General features: G+C 38.8%; 2 protein-coding genes across 2 annotated transcripts; one reads left to right on the top strand and one right to left on the bottom strand.

The window, feature by feature from the left end:
- Window positions 1-3,157: 3,157 nt before the first annotated feature.
- Window positions 3,158-5,808, top strand: bet1 (Bet1 golgi vesicular membrane trafficking protein). The gene is made up of 4 exons (XM_085345902.1): window positions 3,158-3,290; window positions 3,449-3,555; window positions 3,732-3,788; window positions 5,063-5,808. The coding sequence occupies exons 1-4, from the start codon at window positions 3,272-3,274 to the stop codon at window positions 5,216-5,218; spliced, it is 339 nt and encodes a 112-aa protein (XP_085202028.1). The 5' UTR covers window positions 3,158-3,271; the 3' UTR covers window positions 5,219-5,808.
- LOC146609891 (putative acyl-CoA dehydrogenase 6) lies at window positions 5,689-24,087 on the bottom strand. Its single transcript, XM_085345900.1, has 9 exons — window positions 23,877-24,087; window positions 15,781-15,901; window positions 10,782-10,911; window positions 9,852-9,958; window positions 9,558-9,725; window positions 9,189-9,362; window positions 8,627-8,788; window positions 7,053-7,203; window positions 5,689-6,232 (listed from the first exon to the last, which is right to left on the bottom strand). Exons 1-9 carry the CDS (start codon window positions 24,078-24,080, stop codon window positions 6,142-6,144), a joined length of 1,308 nt encoding a protein of 435 aa, XP_085202026.1. The 5' UTR covers window positions 24,081-24,087; the 3' UTR covers window positions 5,689-6,141.
- Between the last annotated feature and the right edge of the window lie 232 nt (window positions 24,088-24,319).

Here is a 24,319-nt window from a genome sequence, read left to right as displayed (position 1 = left end):
ATAATATGAGTCCCTGTAGAATATTTTTAATTATGATAGCTGAGCCCACCTCAGCTATCATAGAGAGAACAGAAGGACACCCCCTGTACAGGCTGCCAGTCTTTTGTAGGACTAACACAGGTAAAAACAACCATTCACACTGATACTCGCACCTGTCCTGAATTTTTAATAACCAGTTAACCTATGACCTGCCTCAACCCACTACACTATTCTCCCTTGCTAGGTTTGTTTCCTCCATAAAATCCACAACCTGCACACAAGACACTGTGTACTTGTTGGTCCAAGCAGCCTCTCCATCATCAACAGTTCTATGTCCACGGGGTCCAGTGAGTCTTTTAAAATTAGACTTAAAACTAATCAGTCATTTGAGTCCATCTGATTGCTCTTTGTGTTTCCTGTGACTTATTTGGACACAACTGTATATGTTTAGCACCCACTGACACACATTTATTTATTTCTTTTCTATTCCCTTGGTGGTTTTTTGTATTTTTTTTCCCATTCTACCTTTTTTTTTTTATAACACTTTGATTAATGTGAGTTGTTTTTTTTAATGTGCTTTATCCATCCTCCTTCCCTGAAGGAGGAATACTAAAACAAGAGACACAAGAAACTGACACAGATTCATATTCATAATGTAAAGGAAAAAATCAGTCATATAAAACACCCTACATTTATCACAGCTTCAGACCCATTGCATGAGAATCAGGCACTCAGATTAGAACCTCTGACATCCAGAGCCTGTGACTCTCTTTGCTAACAAAGTCTTTTGATGTCAGTGTGGCAAGATATGAAGAAATCTCTAAAGTTGTCAGGAAAAAATGGTAGGGGTCTGGCATTCGGGGATCTAAAAATTATTTGAAATGAATGAGTCGCTGTAGGGAAAAGTGACATTTCTGCTGCTCTGTAGTCTGAGTGCAGATTTGACCCCTTTAATGCAAAGAGAAGTTTTCAAGCACTCTCAGATATTATCACAGGATCTGCAGGTCACTGCTGCTGTTGGTGTCTAAGTTTCAGAAAGAGACTGCACAAATTGGATGGTTTTATTGTCTGAAAATAATATTAAGCTTGCTATTGAACATACAGGCGAAGACTGCTTACAATAATGTTGTCTAGACATAATAAAAGATATACTTTTGTGGTTACAATAACAGAGGATCTGTTGGGCATGGACAAAAACAGCTTTTCCAGGGAAGATGTTTGTGAAGCATGTTGGAGGAATTGTTGGTTTGGGGTTACTTTGTTGTGGGTAATGTGTAGATTGCAGTCACTTTGATTCAGTTTCACATCAAAGAGCTTTCAGATCTTTTGAGCCGATCTGTCTGAAAGTTTAAGGTGAAGAGGAAGTGGACCTTTTACCAGCATCATAATCCTAGGCACTGTAGCAAATCCACCATGAAATGGTTGAAAAAAAGGACAAATGGAGAGTGATGGAATGGCTTATAGTGGTCAAAGCCAAGATTTAGATCCCAGTGAAATTTTGTGGGATGTTTGTGCATCTGACTGCTTTCAGTCGTGAGAAGTAAGAGAAGGAATTCTGCTTGGAAGAGAGGTCAAAAATTACAGTGATCTGAAGTCAGAGACTGGTGGACAGTTATGCAAAATTCCTGCAGGTTTTTTTCCTGCAATTCAGGGACAACATAAGCTTTATATTGCATTAAAAAAAAGAAAAAAGCCGAGTTACTTTGGCTTCTTTCGATATATGACTATAACTCTTTAAATACTGTCACCTCACAACGGGCTTGAGGCACACAGACTAAAGCCTGATGTGGATATACTTACTTATGAGAAAAGCTTCCCTTTGTTAGTGGGTTTGTCAAATTTTAAAGTGAGTTACATAGCCTTTGAAAATTTCCCTGCAGGGATACACACTTGACGATATGCTTTAGAGCACCGCGTCAAATATGTGACTCGGACGGCAGTACTAGCCTTCCAAAGGCTCCAATTTGTCCCACTGGGTGTCTTTGGAAATTGTGAAAACTGCAGTGAAATAATTACATTTTTAAATAAAATACACTGCTTTTCGTTTTATTTTGTCAGCTTTACTACACACGAGTAAAGAAAGTCCACATGTTAAAGTTTTGTGCTCTTCAAATCAATCTTGTATACGGAACGAGAACAGAAAAAATAACATGTTTTTTTGGAAATCGCAATTATTTTTAATGAAGATTTCTCAAATTGTTCATCCGTTAAATGAAAAGAATAATTTAACAAAGAAAACCCAAAACAATACCTTCTGTCGTCTGGAAAATATCAAGGGGAATTGAGTAAGTGGTGTCTTTCTCTGATGCTTATGCTTTCTTAAGTACTTCTTGACAGCTAAAGAATGGAAACAGTTTAGATGGGTGTTGTTTTATGCAGAGGTTTTACTGGTCTGGCCCACGTGAGATCAAACTGGGCTGTATGGTATGGCCCATGACATAAAGTAAGTTTGACAACCCCACTGTGGACACACTGTAGGGTACACAGACAAATTAACATCAGACTATTTTTGTGTGGGCCTTTCAAGTTGTATTCTATAACATATGTGCAACCCTGTTACTGAAACCTATTCAGTGTGGAAAATAAAAAGACAAAACAGGGAATTACTTGACAATAAAAACATTATAAAAAAAATAAGTGACATGATTTAGGCAATTACTAACACCATGTATAGTATAAAGGTCAGACCTCTATGACATATTTTGTATTTTTCCAATGTTTTCTTATAAGATTGAGTGTCACTCTAACAATTACACTACATTTACTACATTTATATTCCATTTCAACTGCCAACTAACAGTGATTTGCAACACTGTACATAAAAGAAATGTATAGAAAAAAACATCACAAACATATAAATATTATTAAACAACATGTTATTTTTCCTGAGTATTTATTTGTCACACCTTGAAAAGTTAAGGTAGATTTTGAAAGTTGCATAAATTAATCTAAATTAATTATTATTGTAATGTATTGAAACTGAATGGATATTCAGTATGACAGTAACAGGGTTGCACAAGGCATACATACATTACATAATGAGCAATTTATATATATTTTTTTGAAACTGATTTAATAGTAATTATATTTGAAGCTCATATACAAGCTCACATACGGTTTTCCTTTTTACTCGTTTTTCTCCATTTGTCCTCGTCGGCCGCCGTAGGGTGTCGTGGCGTTTGTGTTGTGAGCAGACGTGCTACAGTTACCGGATCAATCAGAAGTCGAACTTCCTTCTTATTTTGTCTTTTAACATAAACCATTGGACAGTGTTAGCTTCGGTCGGGTCAAAATGAGGCGCGCCGGACTGGGTAAGAAACAAACAATTAAACCAAAGCTTCTCTTTTCTCATACGTAGCATTTGTTGCTAACTAAAGCTAGCTTATGTTAACAAATGTTTGTTGTTTGGTACTCTGAGTACTCTGTTGTTCATGAACGCTTCATTAATGCTTAATGTATTTTAACACAGGTGAAGGAGGCTCTGGGAACTATGTGGCTAGTGGATATAGTGTATACGAGGAAGAAAATGAACACCTACAGGAGGGACTCAGGGCTAAAGTCAACGCTTTAAAAAGTGTAAGTAACTGCTGATTACGAGCGTTTTGTTGTTATGTTTAACAGTCAGTAAATATTGCAGCAAAGAGTTTAATATAAATGACTCAACGGTTTCTGTATGTACTCAAAATGTAACCTAATTTCTTCAATTACTGTGTTTTACAAGTCACGTAATCATAATGAATTGATTTTTACAGCTCTCCATTGACATTGGCACAGAAGTCAAATACCAGAACACAATGCTGGACGATATGGTGAGTTTTACTTTGGAGTACGCTGGACCACTTGCTGCTACAGCAAAAAATAAATAAAAAAGAAGCAACATTTAGTGTTGTCTGAGGTTGGTAGGGAGCTATTTTTTTCTGCTTTATGTGTTGTTTTATGTTGTCAAATCAAATCAAATCACTTTTATTATCACATCACATGTGCAGGTACATTGGTACAGCACATGTGAGTGAAATTCTTGTGTGCGAGCTTCACAAGCAACAGAGTTGTGCAAAATACAATAATGTAAACAAGCAAAATGCAAGAATGGCTACATCAAACTAATAAATATATGTACAATATATAATAGTATATGTATTCCTGGATGTGTATACTAAATATTTTTCTACGTGTGTGTGTGTGTGTGTGTGTGTGTACACATATTTTACAAATTAAATAGAGTAAACAATAAATAAAATATATAAAAATATACAAAGTTGAGACATGTGCAAAAATGTGGCATTACTGTACAGTATGGAGTGCATAATGTTAAAGTTCCAGTAGTGAAGGTGAGGTGTCTATGACATGTTCAGCAGTCTGATGGCCTGGTGGAAGAAGCTGTCTCTCAGTCTGCTGGTACGGGACCGGATGCTGCAGAACCTCCTTCCTGATGGAAGTAGTCTGAACAGTTTATGGCTGGGGTGACTGGAGTCCTTGATGATCCTCCCCGCTTTCCTCAGGCAGCGCTTCCTGTAGATGTCTTGGAGGGAGGGAAGCTCACCTCCAATTATCTGTTCAGAGCACCGCACTACTCGGTTTGACTTATTGGTCAGAAGTCACTAAGAAACCCCTCAAAACTAAAGAATTTGAGTAAATGATTCAGATACCATCACTGTAAACTTCAGAAATGTCTCCTAGCACTTGGATATTGTTCTCCACTGGACTTCTGTAATCATGTAGTCAGGGTGGCTGTAGCTCAGGAGGTGGAGCAGGTCATCTACTAATCAGAAGGTTGGTGGCTTGATCCCTGGCTCCCCCTGGTCAGCATGCCAAATATCCTTGGACAAGATATTAACCCTAAGTTAATGCATCATTCTGACCCATCCATTGGAGTATGAATGTTTGTGAATGTTGGTTTGTAAGCACTTGAAATCATAGAAGAAAGTGCTTGTGTGAATGGGTGGATTTCGCATATTGTGTTAGATGGCAGAAAATGTCGATAACAAATCGACTAACCCTACCTGGCGTTGAATACTCAAGAGTAGAAAGGTGCTATATAAGAATCAGTCTATTTACCACTTTTCTTCTCTGCATCTCACTTTAGGACACAGACTTTGACTCCACGGGCGGCCTGCTTGGTGCCACCATCGGCAGAGTCAAGAAGCTGTCCCGGGGCAGTCAGACCAAACTGCTGTGCTACATGCTGCTCTTCTGCTTTTTCGTCTTCTTTGTCCTGTACTGGTTTATTAGGTTGAGGTGATAGGAGGATCTTATTGGACTTTGCTCTTCCAGTTTGTGCTTCAATGACACATCTGAACCAGACCAGGATAATAAAGAGAAAAGGCAGGGATGTTTTTTTTTTTTGTTTTTTTTAAAGTCATTACACTTTAATATGTGCCACAGTGTCAGGCTTTCAAACAATGACTCGAGAAAAAGTGTAGAAAGGCCTACCAATGCTTTTTAAAGGAGTACTAAAAAGTATAAGTGGTTTAGGACAATGTCTGAGAAAATCAATAATCACAGGAAATGTAGTGCATACTGTATGCATAGATGAAGCAGACAATATCAGTATTTACGGTGTTTATACTTAATATCTGACCAGTTAACCTGGATTGAGAAGAGCATGATTTATGACTATAGACGATACGGCAGTGTCGAGAACTGTAATCCTCAGCAATCAGCTGAGTTCAACTTGAACAAGTTATAGAATGATCTGCATAATCTAGTGTATGCGCTAGATTATGACATTCTATTGTCATAAGACGACCACACGTGCGACAGTAGTGTACGTCATTGTTTCATCTTTATTGTAAAAATATTAATGTAAATAAACAAATTTTATGCTCTGGATTAGCTGGTGTAACTTCATGCTGTTGGATGTGCTGAAATGTCTTCAGTGCGAAAATCTCAAACATAAAACAATTTTTATTAAAGAACATTATTTTTCTTAATTCTAAACAATAATTACATAAGTAACAAATTACATACAACCAAAACTGCATTGTTGCACGTGTGTACAGACAAGGAAGGGGGGGGCTTCATTATTCTGTGTGATTGACCGTATGAGGATGTCTTTATGACCACATACAGTATTGTTAAAAAGGCAAAATCTCCTCATCTGAGTAACTGATCAAAGTGCACAAATCAGAAGTGATTTTCCCACTGGGGTTAGCGTTGATTACATCACTTGCCAGGTAGTGTGTCCATGTACTTGCAGATGATTCCCAGCATTACCTCATCAGCTCCTGCACCAATTGACATTAACCTGGAATCCCTGCAGAGAAGGAAAATTTCTTGTTTGTTTTTTTCTGTCACAATTACAAACAGGAAGCTGCATGTAAGTCATTTAAATGACCCAAAGTTCAGTCACTTTTGGTTACACAATCCGGTTGCATTATTTGCCCTGTCACTAGATGTCAGCATCGTGCAAAACAAAGACTTAGGAATCTGAAACTAAGTGTTACTTGATTAAGCACTAAATAACTGAACGGGGCCTCAGAAGTTTTCAAACATTCCGTAAAAGTTGCTTCTGTTCATCTGGTTGTAGCGTTTTCAGTGGGAGAAATGTTTCGTGACTCATTCAAGGGACTTCTTCAGTCTCCGCTGACTGCAGGTTTCCCCGACCTTATAAACAGAACATTTGCATAATGATTTAATATCATTTTTGGGATGTCCTTACCTGGATGATTGAGCATGCATCGAGAATTTTCAAGCATTATTAATAAAGTGAAGCCAATCATGTTTGCAATTTTAACATTAATTATTAAGAAATCACATTAAATCATAAATGATATACATTAACTATTATATTTAAACAATAAACAATAATATACATTAATCAGAAGGCTTAATTAAAGACCTGCAACAAAACTGAATGCTGGTGCCATAGAAATAATATATCCTAACAAAGTGCATACAGTAGCTGCTGAGTCATGGATTTGGGTTAGATATAATATTTTTTTTCTGTTTTGCAGAGAGTAGTAACTTGTGGCTACCTGGTTACGTTGCATTTTTATCATTTTCAGATATGACAATAAGGAAATCCAGATTAGTTACGTTAGAGTGAGCGTGTCTCATGCCTCATTTCATCTTACCTGTAAAATCGGCTGACTAGCACATCACTGGTGTAGCCCATCCCTCCCCAGTACTGGAGACAGCTGTCGCCCACTTCTCTGGCAAGGCGTCCCCCCTTTAATTTGGCCATGGATGCCAGCTTGGTGACATCGTTGCCTTTAATATACAGCGCTGCAGAGGGAAAACAAAGGATAGCCACGAGCCGGGAAGAGTGTAAAAAATGTCCAGGTGGACAGAATGAAAAGAGGAAAACAGACAATAAAACAAATGTGTTTCAGTTTCAGATGCGTCTGGCTCTGATTCAATGTTTTGCCCCATTCAGGCCTTTTCCCAGTGCAACTGATCAGTGCCTCTATTGTAGGAACCCTCTAGAGGAACATGTGTGAGCCGCATGATTTCTCCTGTTTCAGCGTCTAAAAAAAAAAGGATTTGTGTGTCTGTGTGTGCGCTTAAACACCTGCACCAAACAGTCGCAGGGAGCTCTGCTTTCTGGGCAAGCAAATTTTGACTTGAACTGTTCCCAGTCTGATGAATTCACCCAAAGCTACTGGCCACTGAGGGGGTTTTAAACTGAGAGACAAATCACAAGAGCTTGGACAGCGACCCCACGGATGCAGACATGCATTCGTATTATAAAGATGGCCATGTGAAGCACTTGGACTGCATTCTGGCAGAGCTGGGCACGTGCCAGAATGCAGCCACTGCTGTCCACTAAGCTTCATGCACTCTCAACCTGCTATTATACAAACACAATTCCAAAAAAAGTTGAGAAACTTTTTTGGAATTGGGTTTGTCTGGTTCGTTCCAAGGCGGAGGCACAAATCTCTCGGGGGGTTGCATCACAAAGGACATCCGGGGTAAAAACCTGCCAAATCAAGTATGTGGAGCTCTGGGTTCTGTGGTGAGCCCTTGTAGGGAGCAGATGAAAGTAGCTTTCTTTCATTAAAAAAAAGATGGCAGGATCTGACTGTGACATCACGTACTTGTCTTTCAGAAATGCATAAAGAAACATTTAAAAAAATCAGTTAAGAAAATACAAAACAGAAAATACTACTTAGCATATTAAAATTGGAAATAAGCACGTTAATAAACAGAATGCAAAATTAAGCTAAAACGCAAATGAATAGGAAAACGTCACATCATATCTGTGCTTACATTTATTAAAATCTTTAATAATACTGTGATACCTTTAATGGTATATTATTATATATCATATCGTTTAAGCACTTCTATAGAAAATGCCATTAATCATATTCTTTCCTGCTGGTAAGCTGATCATTTTCCAGTGGACATCCATGGGGATTCACTCACTCTTGGAGTTGGCTGCTTGAAGCCAAACATAATAAAGCTCCTTTGCACAGTACTTTATGCTTTCAGAGTGCAGTTTCTAAAATAAAATAATAATAAAATGTCATTGTGGTACACTAGTCCAAGGTTTTCTTATTAGTAATGCAAACATACAGCTATCACATTTCCTGCGTCTTCCATATATCCTACTGCTCTGAACTTAGGACTAATTAAAAGTCACCCAGGTGCCTACATTACTGAGCTAATATTAGCATGTAGCTTTATGTTGTCTATTAAGTGAAACTACCTGTAGCACGGTAGAGGAGAGAGCGGAGCAGCTCGACCTCTGTCTGCAGCTCAGCCAACCTGAAGTGAACTGCCTGGTGATGAAGGACGGGATGCTTGAAGATCTTCCTCTGCCGTGTGTACTGGATGGTCTCCTGAATGACGTTGTCCATAGTGGTCAAGACTGGAGGTGACACGGGATTATTTTTAACACCTCCGCTAAAATGTGTTATCTACCTTTGCTGAAGACACTCTGGTTTGGATCAACCAAGCCAGACAGGCTAACATGAGCATCAGATCCAGTAAAAACAGCACAAATAGTTTCTTACGCATTCTGCCCAAGGCAACATTGATTCAAATCAAAAGCAAACAACTGCTTTACAAATTACTAGAACTATGTGTCCTGAGCTCCTCATTTATCTGAAAACTAAACGTGAAACTGAAATAGAGCATAAACTGCGCAAACTTCCAGTAAAATCCGTAGGAGGCTGATGTGGGGGAGAATGGGTGAAAGTAAACTTTAGATGACATCATATCCTTGGAGTAATAAGTAAGATAAGCTTCACTGAGTAAAGTCCACTTACTATTGGCCACTGCCCAAAGCCTCTCTTCCTGGAACTGAAGCATCTGATAGGTAAAGCCCATGCCTTCTTGGCCGATAACATTCTTACAGGGCACGTGAACGTCATCGAAAAACACTTCGGCTGTGTCAGATGACCACATACCCAGTTTATCAATCTTTCGGGCGATGTGCACTCCTACGGTGGAACAGACAGGAAACAGAAAGAACGTCAACATGCAATACAATATAATAAGTTGTTTTAGGGCGCAAAATTAAACAATCTATGTGCTTTCCAAAAACAGGCGCAATCGTGAACTTGGAAATGAATCACAGATAGTGGATTTCTGCAGAAAATGTCTTTTGCCAACTAAAACAAATCAACTAACCCTACCTGGCAAGTTCATGGGTAGACATATGAGTGATTTGTTCTTATGTGGGGGCCCGTCACTGGTGTTGGCGAGGAGACACATCCAGTCAGCCTGGGTACCGTTGGTGGTCCACATCTTTCCCCCATTGATCACATACTCATCACCTTTCCTCACTGCCTTGGTCTTGATACCTGAAAAGTGGTTGAGTGTTCAGAAAACTGGGGTTTAAATGGAAACCTCAGATTAAAAGACTAGACATGAACCCTTAGTGGAAATTAAAGATACTGGAGAAGAAGAAGATATAATATTAAACGCACTCGAAACATCAGAGCCAGCTCCAACCTCACTCACTCCAAGGCAGGCCACTTTGTCCCCACTGATGGAGGGAAGGAGGAACTCCTTCTTAAGCTCATCCGAACCAAACCTGCAAACACAAACACACAATGACTATGTGACGCCGTCTCTTTGTTTTTCCATCCGTTGTTTTATTTTCTACCAGTATTTTTAGGACAGTGTCAAATGAGAGTTTCGTCAAACTCGTGTAACTGTGGCAGATCGTGTGCTTTAAAAAAAACACTGCCATGTTTGAGGCAATTACAGCTCCAGTGGGAGTGAGCTCACACGGTATCACTCCCACTCATCTGCAGCTCTTTTATACTACTTAAACCTCATCGCAGGCGAGAGTAGATCCTCTAATTAAGCTCCCGAGACTCTGACTGTCTGTTTCACTGAATTTTTGTCTTGTGTCACCAAGAGTTAAAGTAAAGGGATATCACGTAACAAGCCAAGGTCCTGTATGCTTGGTAACAGTTTGCTTCACACCAAATGGGCAAAACAAAGTATTACCAAGCATATTAATTAACATACAGCTTAGGGAGTGTAACTCTGATCAATGGCTGCTCACTAGAGGTATTTACTAGTTTAATAATAGTAAAAATATAAGAAAACTGTTTTACATGTTACATAAAAGAAGGAACGATTGACTAAAAGAAATAAAAAAAAATAATGCCGTTCACACAGTTCATGTACTTTTCCATAAATCTAAGTGTTTTCTATCTTTGATCTAAAGATTATTGACAAAAAGTTACTACGATATTATCCACAGTTTTGACAGGAGTTTTATTTTCTCTGTTCCCGTGTGACCATCCTCCCCACTGCAGGGAATTAGTTACAAAAGCAAGCAAAGCACCAACGTTCGTTGTAAGAATGGATTCAGAGAATGTGACGCTAGGTTTGCAGGCTTGTACCTGGCCAGTGCCGGAGTCGTCATGTCAGTTTGTACCCCGATGGCCATGGGGATTCCTCCACAGCGGATGTTGCCCAGCTCCTCTGCCACTGCTGCACTGAAGCTGAAGTCGAGGCCCAAGCCTCCATATTCTGCACAAGACAAAACACATTTAACGCTTCAGCGCATTGTGTGTATTCATGAGTATCACTATTTTAGTCATTTAAACTTAAGAAAAACAAATGTGGATCCTTACTGCGAAGCACAAAGAGGCAGAAAGAATGGCTTACAAATCCTTTCCTGTGTCACTTCCATCTATCCTCTATCTCTAAAATCACCACGCTCACACATGCACGCGCAATATACGCCGGTATACATACATAACATTGTGATCTGTTGGCACTGGAGCATGCACTCAGATTAATTAAAGGGTGTTATGATTAACGGTGTTATCTGTAATTATGTGTAAAAAGCACTGCTGGGGGATCAGTAGCTCATGTGTTCTACTACCATCTCTAATCGGATCTTGATCTCTTCAACAACCCATTTGCAAAAAAGAAGTAAAGAAACCAAAAACTGATGTCTATTTTCTTCCATTGTGGCAGTGGGGATACTTCCAAAGAGCAAAGGTCTGTAATCGAGCTGAATGCTGTATAATAAACGTGTTTAAAACACACATTTATGTCAGTTGTCCTCACCAAGACCCATCCCTTATCTTTATTTTGCCTTTTATCCTCAATTAAAATGAAGCACCTGGTGTTATATTACATATTTAATGCGAAAGGACCAATTTCTATCTGTTACTCATGGAAGCAGGAAGCTGATGTACCCGCATTTATAATGAATTTTCTCTCAGCTTGGTTTGGCAAACAAATCCTGTCAAAAGAAAAAACACAATGAAGATAAACTGTCATTCTGCAGTACAAAAATATATATAAATAATTAAAAAAATCCCTCAATTATCATGCTGGTCAAGCAGATTTAACCTGACAGTTATTCGTTTAGGACAAATGTCCTGATGATAATGACCAGACAGTCAAATGTAAGAAGACTAAGCATTCGTGAATGTTCGATGCTGTTTTCTCATTACTAAATACAGCACAGCAGCCGCTGAATGATGGATACCAGCACTGACTGACAATGAATAATTATGAGTGAATTTACCACACAGAGGCTGGCAACTCAAGAAAAGTGGTTTCATATCACCTGCCAGACTAGTTGGGGAATAATGGAAAGCGCAGTCTGTCAGAACGTCGAAGATGGACAGCGAATAACAGAAAGAGTCAAATAAATTGGGACAGAGAAAAGGGAAAATATATAGGGACAAGCAAACAAGGGAGTGGGGGAGCCAAAAATAAGAGGAAACAGGTGCAGCTGTGCAGAGATAAGTCCCTGAGCCCTGGAAACCCTGCAGCGGTTAATGTGAACGAAGGGAAGCACCGAGGTTTATCCCACTTTAAACAAAACAGCAGGCTGTCTGGTTGAACAAGCAAGCAGAAGAAAAACAAAGCAAAATCCTGTCACAAATGTCAAACCCATACACATATGTCTGCTCAGGGAAGCAGATGTTCCTCGCTATAGGCTCCCATAGGGTGGAGCGCCACGTGAAGGAGAAACACAAGGATGAAGAATCTGGGGATTGAAGGTGCAGCACAGAGACACTGCAGCGATGATGGGTGTAACACACTGTTATTTCTTTTATTTCTCTGAACTTAATATTGATATGAGGAACCCGATAATAAAACAGGTCACTTGTCCCTGGATAGGAAAGATGAATCACCATCATAAGCCCTTCTGCAATACTGTCCTGTAATAACTATTACAATGGACACAGGTGCCACTGTGCTGCTTTGTCGAGTCGCGAACGCGTGCATCATTATCGTCCTCATTACAGTGTCACGTCATATTAAAACCACTATGCTAATGTTTCTGGACAGAAAAACCTTCTGTAAGGTATTCATCAAAGTATAGGCGAAGAGAAAAAGTGAGAGAAAAGTAACACCCTGGAGTCTCACCGAAAGGTTACTCCTTTCAAATCCTGCACGAAAAACACTCAGTGGAAGGGGAAAACGCACGGGCTGCCAGGTTCTATCTGTCAGGCAGGACACAAGGCCATTTCCACTGTACGGTCAGCAGATACCTCTCTGTCAGGGAAAAGGAAAATAGTCAGTGAGCCAAGGGTCATCCTCTTCTTCTTCCTCAACGTGGCTGCCTTGGGAAAACTTCCTGTTCTCGTGTTTTGAAAGGTTAAAATGTCTTTCCTTGTGCAGGGAGAAAGAGCAGAAAGTAAGTCTTCTGACTGCACACGGGGGGATTTTCTTTATGGCTTTTATTGATTCCTATTTTTAAAAAAACTGAGAATATGAGATTCAAGCCCTGCCTTAGATCTATTTAGTCAACAGTGTGTAATGCTTCTTAAATGTTAAGCTACCACTGTCACTACTGCATTTAAATAATATTCTTTAATTCCTATTTTAGGCTTCCTGTTAGAGTGATTTGACATTTTCCTGCACAGCCCTTTAAAACCTACAGTTTGTAATGTCAACACCAACTGCGGAAAACTAACGAAAATGGTGTCACAACATTTCAACAGTTCATGCAAATCTTTTAGTGACTGCTTTATATTTACTACGCATAAGATACCTTTCAGTTGTTTGCTGTGCAGAGTTTTGTTCCCGTGCATTGAGGAACAAGCTGCCCGATCGCAACACACTTTCACATTTTTACTACAAATATATGTTTTTGCAATGACTGACTCTTTGCTATGTACTTCTGAAGAGTTGTATTGCACTGTATTTAGCTTAAGCGCTTTTCTCATCAAGGGCAAACACGTCTCTCTTTCACTTGATGAATAACATCTAAATTAAACAGACTCCTAAATCCCTTTTTCCCATTCCTGTAATCCAAGCGTCGGAATCAATTAACACAATACAGAACTGTGTGAGAGTCTGCTTCATTAGTCGGCAGCTTATTGTAGTTTTTCTGACAGCATGCATTTTCACAGAGTGGAATCGTTGATCTTTTTTCCGTTATTATTAAAAGATATTCAGCAAGACGAATGAGTAAAGGTGTAAAATGCATTGTTTGTGCAGAAAACAGATGTCAGCCATGTTTCCTGGGGGATTTTAAAGAGATGCACACTCCACAGACTGAAAACAATTATATGATACGTCATGATGTCTGTGCAAATGAGGAGCTAATACCCCTTACATGACACAAAAGCAGAAAATCACTGCGTTGTGGTGACAGTGTGCGTAGTTAAGCATGCTTTTTCAGTTTTAATCATTTCTGAATTTAATTAACTCTCTGCAGCACCTCGAGGAGTCATGAAGCAGTCACTGTGGTAAGACAAACTGGGCAGGAGTATCCTTTTCTCTTTATTGCAGGAGAAAGCAATATTGATGTTAGCACCACTCCAACTATATGCTGCACAGCAAGAATACATTTTCGACCATGCCAGTTTGATGCCCTTAACAACTGTCATTTAATGACTGTTGCTGACGCTGTAGTTTCAAATGGCATCTCTTAAGCATGTTTCTTGCACCATACGTGATTGCAGTTAATCTACAACCTGATCATACAGTGTGTCTTCTCACTGCGAGGATTCTCCGCTCTAATCTTGTCAACTAATGCTTAATGCTTGTGTAGTCAGCACATTTTAATTCCCTCACCCTCCCTTCTCTCTGACCTACAGGCTTGTGGTGCAAACGTCTCACTGTCCAACAATGTTGCTCACATGCTTTTCTTCTATTCGCCGTCAAATGTCAGAAAACGAACGAGATCTCGAATATGCCAAAAAAGACCAGACGTGGCTAATTAATTTAGAGAAACTGACCTTATACTGTGGGAGTAATGCAATACACTAGACATAAAACATCTGCTTTTGATTATCAAACACTTCCCATAAGTCTCGCTTCATATTCATAATGGATTACACATAGAACCGCACACATTTCGTGGTCCTGTACTGTAAATTTCTCACTGCCTCCCACCATCTCAGCGACGACCCAGCTGGATATACATCTGGAAAAAAGGATAGTCAGTTTCAGACAGCTGTAGTGGGATGCTGCTGTGACACCAGCACCCATCATCACAGTGGGAACGTTTGTAAGCCCGACTCATAATGAATGGCTGTCAGAAGCAGAGAAAGGCAAACGGACCATGAATTCAGCTGTGAAAGAGATGTGCTGCATGTTTGCTGAAGCAGAAATGGTCAAAATGGGCAGACGGCGGAGGATTCCTCGGTTTGGAGTGCACTGTGGGATAATGTTAGCTATGTTACAAATTCATCATGGGGTTTTTGCAATGGCAAGATAAACAGCTTGACCAAGCAGCATTTATCATGTAGACTGAGGCCTGGATGATTAATCAGTCTTCACGTCTGCATGGATTACCAACGGGAAAGAGCAAGAAATATAAATGGACAAAAGTCTGCGTCGCGACATGCCCTCTAATACTGCCAAAGTCATTCTTGTGTAATAAATACACATATTGCAAACATAAGCCGAGCACCGATTGCCTTTATACTTTTAAGGTCAATATAAAGAAAATAGGAAGCAAGTAAAAACCACGCCAGTTTGTTTTTTTTAGCACTTTGCATGCTTAGAGAAAGTCATTCTTTCATCTTTTTATTATTATTCATTTCCTAAAAATACCCTTGTGTGTAGGACGCAACAAAAAAGCAAAATGCTCGCCGTAGAAAACAAGCTTTCTCCAAAATAAAGGCTTCTGAGGCTTTTGATGAAACAAAGCCTTTCCTTATCCCTCTCCTCCTAACAATGCATGAACCCCACCAGATAATTAAACTCGTCGTTTATCAAAATCACAGGTGTTGGAACCCATCCCAGCATACACTGCAAGTCTCTAAGAGATCTAACAACAATGCAGATGGTTTCATTTCACTCATGTGCCATTCCATGCCAAACCTCACAAAAAACACGAGTGAGGACTGGACACTATCCTAGAAACTGATATTAGAAGGGTTTACTGCATTACCCGAAAGATAATATTAGGTGTCTTACCAACTGGTTTGTTGACTCCTAGAAATCCTGCATTTCCTAAGATCTTGAAGAGCTTGTGGGCTGGAAACTTCCCTTCTGCTTCCCATTGATCGACGTAAGGGTTGATCTCCTGGTCGATGAGCTATGGCACAAACACCACAGAAGAGAGGTATGATGTTGTATCTGTACTTCTACTTTACGGTGCACATGAAATCTTTATATCTGTTTCTTTGAATTTTAAGCATTTGTTTTGTTTTGCATTCATTTCTTCCTTGTTGTTGTAACCATCATGTGATTCTAACAACAGCTGACAGCCCTGCTCTTTTGTCTCCTGTGTCATAAGACCTAAAGGACATGAGAGTGGGAAAGCACTTAAAATGATTTTTATATATAGTCGGCTTCCTGCTGTGTAGTGCACATATATTCTAAAATCTACGTAACCTACTTCAAGCAGACAGAAACAGAAGGTATCACATATCAATGAATAGAAAAAGTATTATATGGTTGGCCCACAATCATGATGAATATGGCGACAGCATGAAAGGCATGCTATTCTCAACATGTATATGCTATCAGTGCACGCTTGCGTTTTGAGGGCTTATGCTGAGCACTTTTGTACTGATGCAGCTGGAAGCTAATATTGTGCAGATCTTTAGTATGCACTGAATGCCAATATTTTAATGACTCAGTGTTCTCCCCCATCATTTTGTTCTTGGCACTGCAGGAAAAACCTCCAAAGTAATATTTAGATCAGCATGCAAAACTAAATCTCAGTGCTGAAACCCATACCAATGGCATTCTTTTTGGGTTAGCAGCCACTCCATGTACTCAGCCACAAAGCCCGGGATACAGCTGCCTCAAAATGAAGGATGACTGTGGCATGGTTTTATGATTCTAGAGTGGAACGAAAAAGCTGTAAAGCTTGCATCTGTGGTCAAGGGACAACTTTCATAATCTAAGAGGTAAAATGATGACTTGTTGAGGTACATGCTAACATATCATATATATACATACATACACACACACAAAAGTGAGCCTAGCTTCATGCTATTTTTTTAAACTAAACTTAACTAAATAATGATTTATATGCGAAGAACAAATGTTTTGTGGTCATCTTGAAACTCAAATTTACATAATATCCATCAACACTGAGAGCAGCTTTTGCTTTTGTCTCCTGAATCCAAATGAAAGCTGCAGTGTCCTCTAACAGTGTTTTCTGAGTCATCAAAGTGTCTGTAGTGAGTATAGACCAGGTTGCACCCTAGTTTTTCAAGCAGACTGTGAAATCATTGAACTCTGGTGCCATGATTCATTTCAAGCACCTGGAAGTGGTCCCCAGATGGTGAAGCACCAATGAACTCAAATACTTCCCAGAGAATAGCTACATCCATAGTGTGGGTTACAGTTCATCTGGTACCATGTTTGTCAGTTTCTAAAACAATTCTCCCTCACACAGCAGGTCTAACAGAACATCAACATCTTCTGCAAAATAACCTCAGCATCAAGTGCTGCCAGGCAAGCGAATCAATTAACACGTAAACACAGAAAATAAAAACTTATGTGGTGTAACTGTACCCGTCCATTTTTTAATGTTTCTAAAAATCCACTGAGGCATCTTCACTTGCTATTTGTTAACAAGCTTTCTTTAATGGGCCATGTTTTCAACAGAGCCATGACTATTTGCTCCTTCACTGTTTCTCTGCTATGTACTGTATGGTGGAAAAAGCCAATAAAAAGTAATGATTAACAAAAAAGACATATTAGGTAGAAATGGGAATAATTAGATTCAAGTCTCGGCCAATAAAACTGAGCTCTGAGAAGTCAAAACTATTGGATTATTTCTTTGTGTTTCTTTGATTAAATGTTCAGTATTAAAGCGTTCAGAAGTTGTTGTTTTTTTCAGGATTGGAAAAAGTCACGCACACGGTCATTCTCAGCTGCCAAAACACCCAAACCCAAACCTGCCAACTACTGAACAAGCCAAAAGCAACATTCTGGGTGAGAAATAAAGAAAACACGACCATCATCATTTCACCGTACAGAACAGAAAACAGACGATACCTTTGACACTGATACAGTGCGCATACCTGGGCTGTACTCTTTTAAAAAAGGCTCACTTACAGAACTTTTCAACACAAGAACCAACATTTAAAAAAAGGAAGCACTAGTTCTTTTTAACGTTCAGAACCTGCGGAGGGAAAGGGAGTGTCCATTTGTCGCTGGAAAGGGAAACATAAATGTCATCTGGGAGCAACCCAATTCTTACGAAGGTTATTGTGTAGTCCCTTTGCAACATAACAGAAGAATTTCACATCACTGACCTGACATGTAGTTAGGTCAGGTCACAAACATTGCAACAAAAAGTCTTACTAAATGTCCAATTTGGAGAAAAAGTCTTGAAAGAGTCTAAAGTCAATGGAAGTTTAAAAAAAAACGAGGTGAAGGTGCATGAAAATCCCTGACTCATTATTAAATGGGAACAAAAATAATAATAACAGATGACTCATTCTTGCTTTTGACCTTCTGAAGGGGTATTTTTTCTTCTTGCGCCTTGACATACATCATAATTGAATGTCATACAATTGGGGCTGCCACAAACGATTTTTTTGATAGTCGACTAGTCACCAATTATTTTTGCGATTAGTCGACTAATCAGATCATGCATCCATTGGACATAAAACGTATAGATTATTGCACCAGCATGCATCTGCTCTTATATAACCATCATTAGCTTACAGCTTGAAGTGTTTAAGGTATGTGCTAACTAAAAATAAAGACAAGATGATAGTTTATTAAATTTTAATGACATCTGCAGATTGTTTCGGTGAAGTTTAATAAACTCAGCCGTCTGCTCCTTGCTATCTAAAATATAACGGGACACCGGAGTATATTCTCGAGCATCTCACACTTCTGATAATCAGTTGTCTGCTTGACGTTTATTCAGCTGTGTAAAAAATATAACTTTAATATCAGCCAAACCGATTTACTCAGGTACAAATGAAATACTAAAAAAAAGCCAAACAATAACATTTTTAAGTTATCTAAGTGACTTATATATCATGTTTAACCTGAGTAGCGAAAGATGGCGGTGGGTTGAAAACATTTGCCGGGAGTCCGGTCTTCTCACGGGCTCTAGTGAGCCTTGCCCCCGGCTAGCTATCGAGCTAGTGGGTAACAGACGTCTCCGAAAACGTCAGAGCTCTTTTGAAAATATGTGGCTTGATAAACTGAGCAGATATTTGAGGTTTACACAGCTACATTCTCGCCTGAAAATATGCTAAACTTTATTTTGTGACCCAGAAAGAATAATAAGAGTAATATTAAAACAACTATCTGCCGCCATTGTTGACAACTGCGCTGGGCCGCGCTATGAATTCTGGGACACAGCTTCTTCTTCTTCGGGGTTTAACGGCAGCTGGCATCCTTGTACATGCAGTGCTGCCATCTTCTGTTTCAGTCCGTTATTACACTCTTAAATACTACTACTTATCCCTGTGTCTTTTGGGATCTTACAAAGCTTCAAACGACGCGTCGACTACTAAAACAGTCGTCGACGATTTTAATAGTCGACTAATCGTGACTAGTCGACTAATCGTGGCAGCCCTACATACAATGCAGCCCATATCAAAAAATCATTGTATTTTCATAATACTGTTATTGTTGATCATAATGAATTCAAAACTTATCAATACATCCGGCAAATTACTTTGATTAAGTGTGACAAACCTTGAAGCCTATGAGCAATCTGTCTATCTTTCTGCTGCTTAATTAATATTCAGAGTGCAAAATGTAAAATTATCCTCTATGCAAAACATCAAATATATTAATAACAGACTACGTATCACGGGCTTTTAAGGTAACTGTAAGTAAACATTTTTCTTCAACCAGCTGTATCAGCTAATTATAATGCCATTTCTATCCTTCATTTTTTTCAAATGCTTATTATTATTATTAGAAGACATTGAATATATGTTCATTGCTATGCAGATGACACTCTATATTTGACTCTATATGAAGCCAGATGACACAAATCAAATCCAAATTCCAAATTCAGACAAAAAAGGGTTTTTATAATGGGTCCTAAAGACATCCTAAACATGGTGACTAACCTGATACTAACTCTCGATGACATCACCTTGGCCTCCAGTAGAACTTTAAGAAATTAGTCATTTTTTCACCAGGATATGTCTGTCAGAGCACATGTTAAACAAATATGAAGGACTTGCCTTCTTTTATTAGATCACAGAGACCATATTTCTCCCATACTGACATTCTCATTGGCTCCCTGTTAAATCCAGAATTCAATTTAAAATCTTTCTCCTTACATACAAGGTCTTGAATAAACAGGCCCTATATTAGTGTGCCTTTTGTCCCATCTCTCTCCCAGTAGGTCTCAACAGACACTGCCCCTCCCTGAGCCTGCCAGGGTTTCTTCCTGTTAAAAGGGTGTTTTTCCTCCACACTTTTGCCATGATCTTGCTTATAGTAGGCTATCTGATTGTTTGTGTTTCTGTTTAATATTGTATTAATATTACCTTACAATATAAAGTACCACGTAGATAGGAAATAAATGTAAAAATTGACCAATTTTACAAGACAAAAATAGAAAATAAAAAAGCCTTACTTCTTACATAAAACAATAAAAGACATTACAGGCCAATCACCTTCATTGTTGTTGTGTAATATCTCAGAAATATTTGTATTTGTTGACCTGTCAGAAATTCCCGTCTGACAGGTCAATGTGAGTAGTCTCTTCCTATAATTTTTTGCTAATTTTATCTGTTAAAGCACTTGAACTTCCAGGCACTGAAGATGTAGTCATTCTAATTCTGAAAACTAATTTCCCGGCAAGATTCTAAGATGTAAACGAACCCACTCGTATTAAATTAGTTGTGGAAACATTGGCGTTGTGAGCGTCTAACCTTCAGCAGTAACAAAAGGATTTCCTAAAACCCCGTTTGACACCTCTAAACAAAGACAGTACGGCTCTTTTAATAAACTGCTCCCCCTTGAGTTCCCTTTCCAGCACTTCCAACTTATTGTCCTGTATTTCCTTTTAATTTTTATAAACCCTTCCCAGTTTTCCCAGTACTATTTTATTTTTGACCTTCTGGCATCCTTAAAAGGTTTAGTCAGACAATAAACTTCCTTCTATTTACTACAACAGCTTTGCCTTAAATTAAGCTCTTATTGTTATTTTTTCAGACTTTGTTGCCAATGTCACTATAGTAATAGAAATTCTAAATGAGTCAGACTAATTACTAATGGTTCCTATCATTTTTTTTAATACCATCATTTGGAGCTACTAATATTTAGGCCCTTAAAAACCCAAAGCTTTGAATGCAGGAAGCACAAACTGTAACAAAGGGACAAAAAACCCAGAAATCTCTGATAAGGAAGGCCAATACATAATTGTATTGGCATCAAAATGAATCCAAGACACCCGAGGCCCTTTAAATTATCTCAGTTAAAATGTAAAACCCTCACTTAATGTGTCTTTACAACCTACCCTTGCTTAAGCAAAGAGCAAAACAGTCCATCTCACCTTCTCTGCCTGGCCTTTTAGACAAACTTAGCAAATAGAAACAAACTAAATCAAATCAACAATCCAAAGTTCAGGTCTTCTGTACAAGAGAATATTTCAGGGGCTTGTCACTGAAAATATAAAACTGGACTAACAAACAGATTCTCCCCCATCACACAGCTGTGACTGTTAGTTTTCAACAACCTCAATAATAATTCTGAAAATGCCAGTGTTGGGTTTATCTAGGCACAAACCCCGCTGGAACACGAGACCAACTAACTGCACAACAAAACAAGGCAAGACAGAGCTCTTTGTCTTTGTGGCTCGCGAGGTTAGTCAGTCAAAGTTGAGGAAAAGATTCCTTCACCTGAACTCAACCAACTTCAACTGATTCCTTTGGCTACTAGGGGTGGGGGAAAAAATCGATACTATTTAGTATCGTGATATTTTGTTTGCTAATAATGTATCGATACAGGGACAGCAGAAATCAATATTTTGTTACAAAAAAGGTTTTTGTGCTCAGAGCATGTTGATCCTTTTTCTGAGCAAGAATCCTGACATTCCTTCACTGTCCAAATGTGTTTAACTTGTTTTTTGGCAGCAATAAACATGACAGTTTACTTCTTTTAATTTAAGACATGTTTTATTTTAATTAAGTTTAAAACTTTTTTATTTAATGTAAAATTATATTTTGTTTTAATTTACTTTCAAATTCTTCAGTTGCTGAAGGGGCTGCATAGTTTTCATATTGCATAGTTCAGAATAGCTATAATTGTACCAGATGGTTGCATTCAGTTAAATTGGGACTAAACTGTAATACAAACCGTTCAGTTTGTCAACAATAAAACTGACTGAAATGAGAGAAAGACTGAGTGTGAGACTTTGATATTAGATAAAATGAATATTGATAAAGTTTACCTTTATGTACAGAATCTGAATATCGCAAAATATTTTAAAAAATTGCAATAATATCGCATCGTGCGTTAAGTATTGTGATAATATCGTATCGTGGGATGTATGGTGATTCCCACCTCTATTGGCTACATCACTTTTTATTGTCAGCAAGCAATCATTCTTGAATATGCAATTACAAATACTTTCTTAAGTATTCTTAAGCAACATCACTGTCTGTGGTGTGTGTGTGTGTGTGTGTGTGTGTGTGTGTGTGTGTGTGTGTGTTTCCAGCCATACATAGACATACGAATTTCAATGAACTTAAACTGTATGCAGAAGTAAGCGTCTTGCTAAACTATAAGACATGACCTGTTGCAGGTCATGTCTTATAGTTTAGCAAGACGCTTACTTCTGCATACAGTTTAAGTTCATTGAAATTCGTATGTCTATGTATGGCTGGAAACACACACACACACACACACTCAAAGACATATTTAAAGGTGTGAACTCTCGAACTTTTAAGAAAATGGAACAGTGTGGTTTCAAAAGCTATAATGGAACTATAACGTCGAGACTGCTTCCGCTCATCTCATGGTACACAACTGCACACAGACTCTTATCAGACCTAATAAGGATAGGATACTTTATCAGCATACAAATGATTAAATAAGCATAAATGACAATCTTAAATGATTAATTCTGACAGCCAGCCTCTATAGCCAGAGGAAGAACACCAGCTCTGGCTCCTAGATAAGTGATACGCACTATTTGATTCCCAGCCAACTATTTATTTGATACAAACAAAAATGTGGTCTGTTTAGGCTAAAGTACATTGGCCTGATTACCTGTTTAATGTGAAGGCCATGACCCACTCATTACTCCAATCACCATCAGTATTTATCTAGACACAAAAATAAACCACCAACAAACCAACTGATATCAGGCATTTGGGGACTTGTCCCCTCAAACAATGGTTTCATTGTGACCCCAAATGTGACTTAAGTCAGAGCACAGTCATAACTGTCCTTCAAAATTGCAAAAAGTACAACATAACATTTCTATAAAGATATTTCAAGTGGCCAAAAAGGACTGTATTGCTTGCACTAGAACACTAAGTAGGTACATTAACGCGGTCTCTTGCAAAAGAACGTGGCTTATTGCAAAAACAGTTATTTCTTTATAACACATATAACCTATTAGTAGTTCCTGTTAACTACAACCTATTTACCAACATGAGCAAAGATATTAGACATTAAAAAAAAAACACATGGAAACACCGGAAATCACCTTTTGACACAACCCCGGCGGCTGTGTTCGTCACTGTAAACAGAGTAGCCTTAGCCAACCTGGCGTTCTGTCTTGTTCTTCTTCTGTCCTTCAAAACATGCATTATTTGCGGACACATAAAATAAAACTACTTTTCAAATGTAGCGGTAACAAGCACTAAAAAGCTGGACCTAAACACTGGCGCCTGATTCCTTTGTGTGGGCATGAAGAGCAGACAGGAGACGTCAACGCAGCTTAGCGGAGGAGCAAGCTAGCACTGACCTCTCACCTACTTTTACTTTACTGCCCCCCGCGCTCATTTTAGGGTCATGTTAGGGAGAATAACACTGCTGTTGCAACTGTCTCTTCGCTAAAAACATGCTGTGTTTTCGTTGTTGTCTCAAAACTTCCTGGTGTTAGCAGTCCTGCATACCTTTCTGAGGGACTCCTTTAATGCAAAGTGCTCTTGTGTGTAGATTAAGTGGTCGGCCGCAGTCTCTGGGGCACTGGACTTTACTTGTTTAGATGACACTTTCTCAGTCAACGAGCGGGCACCAACACCCAGTGAAGTTAACTTGTAAAAATGACGGCTTCTGACCAGCACGTTTAAACGCAGGGCTCCTTCGCGCAGCGCCATCTCTGTTGACAACAATATGTACGTGTGTACGCATGCGCTGGTAGGAAGTTCTCACTGGGTCAAATATTAACCCAGTGGGAAAGTAAAATATTAGCAGAGCTTGACTTCCCACCATTATTGGGGGGAAATTTTGTCATAAAATATATCGTAAATTGGGTACCCTGGTGTGTAAATAATTACTCTATCACCAGCAAGCATTGAAAGTAGCCATGTAAGTTATCTAACGTTGTTACATTGTT

Source organism: Diplotaxodon limnothrissa, linkage group LG22, assembly GCF_057381915.1.
Source record: "Diplotaxodon limnothrissa isolate DT_005_m linkage group LG22, D_limnothrissa_male_GT1.1, whole genome shotgun sequence".
NCBI classification, from domain to species: Eukaryota; Metazoa; Chordata; class Actinopteri; order Cichliformes; family Cichlidae; genus Diplotaxodon; species Diplotaxodon limnothrissa.
Note: the sequence above shows the minus strand (reverse complement) of the source record. Positions and strands in the feature narration are given on the sequence as shown.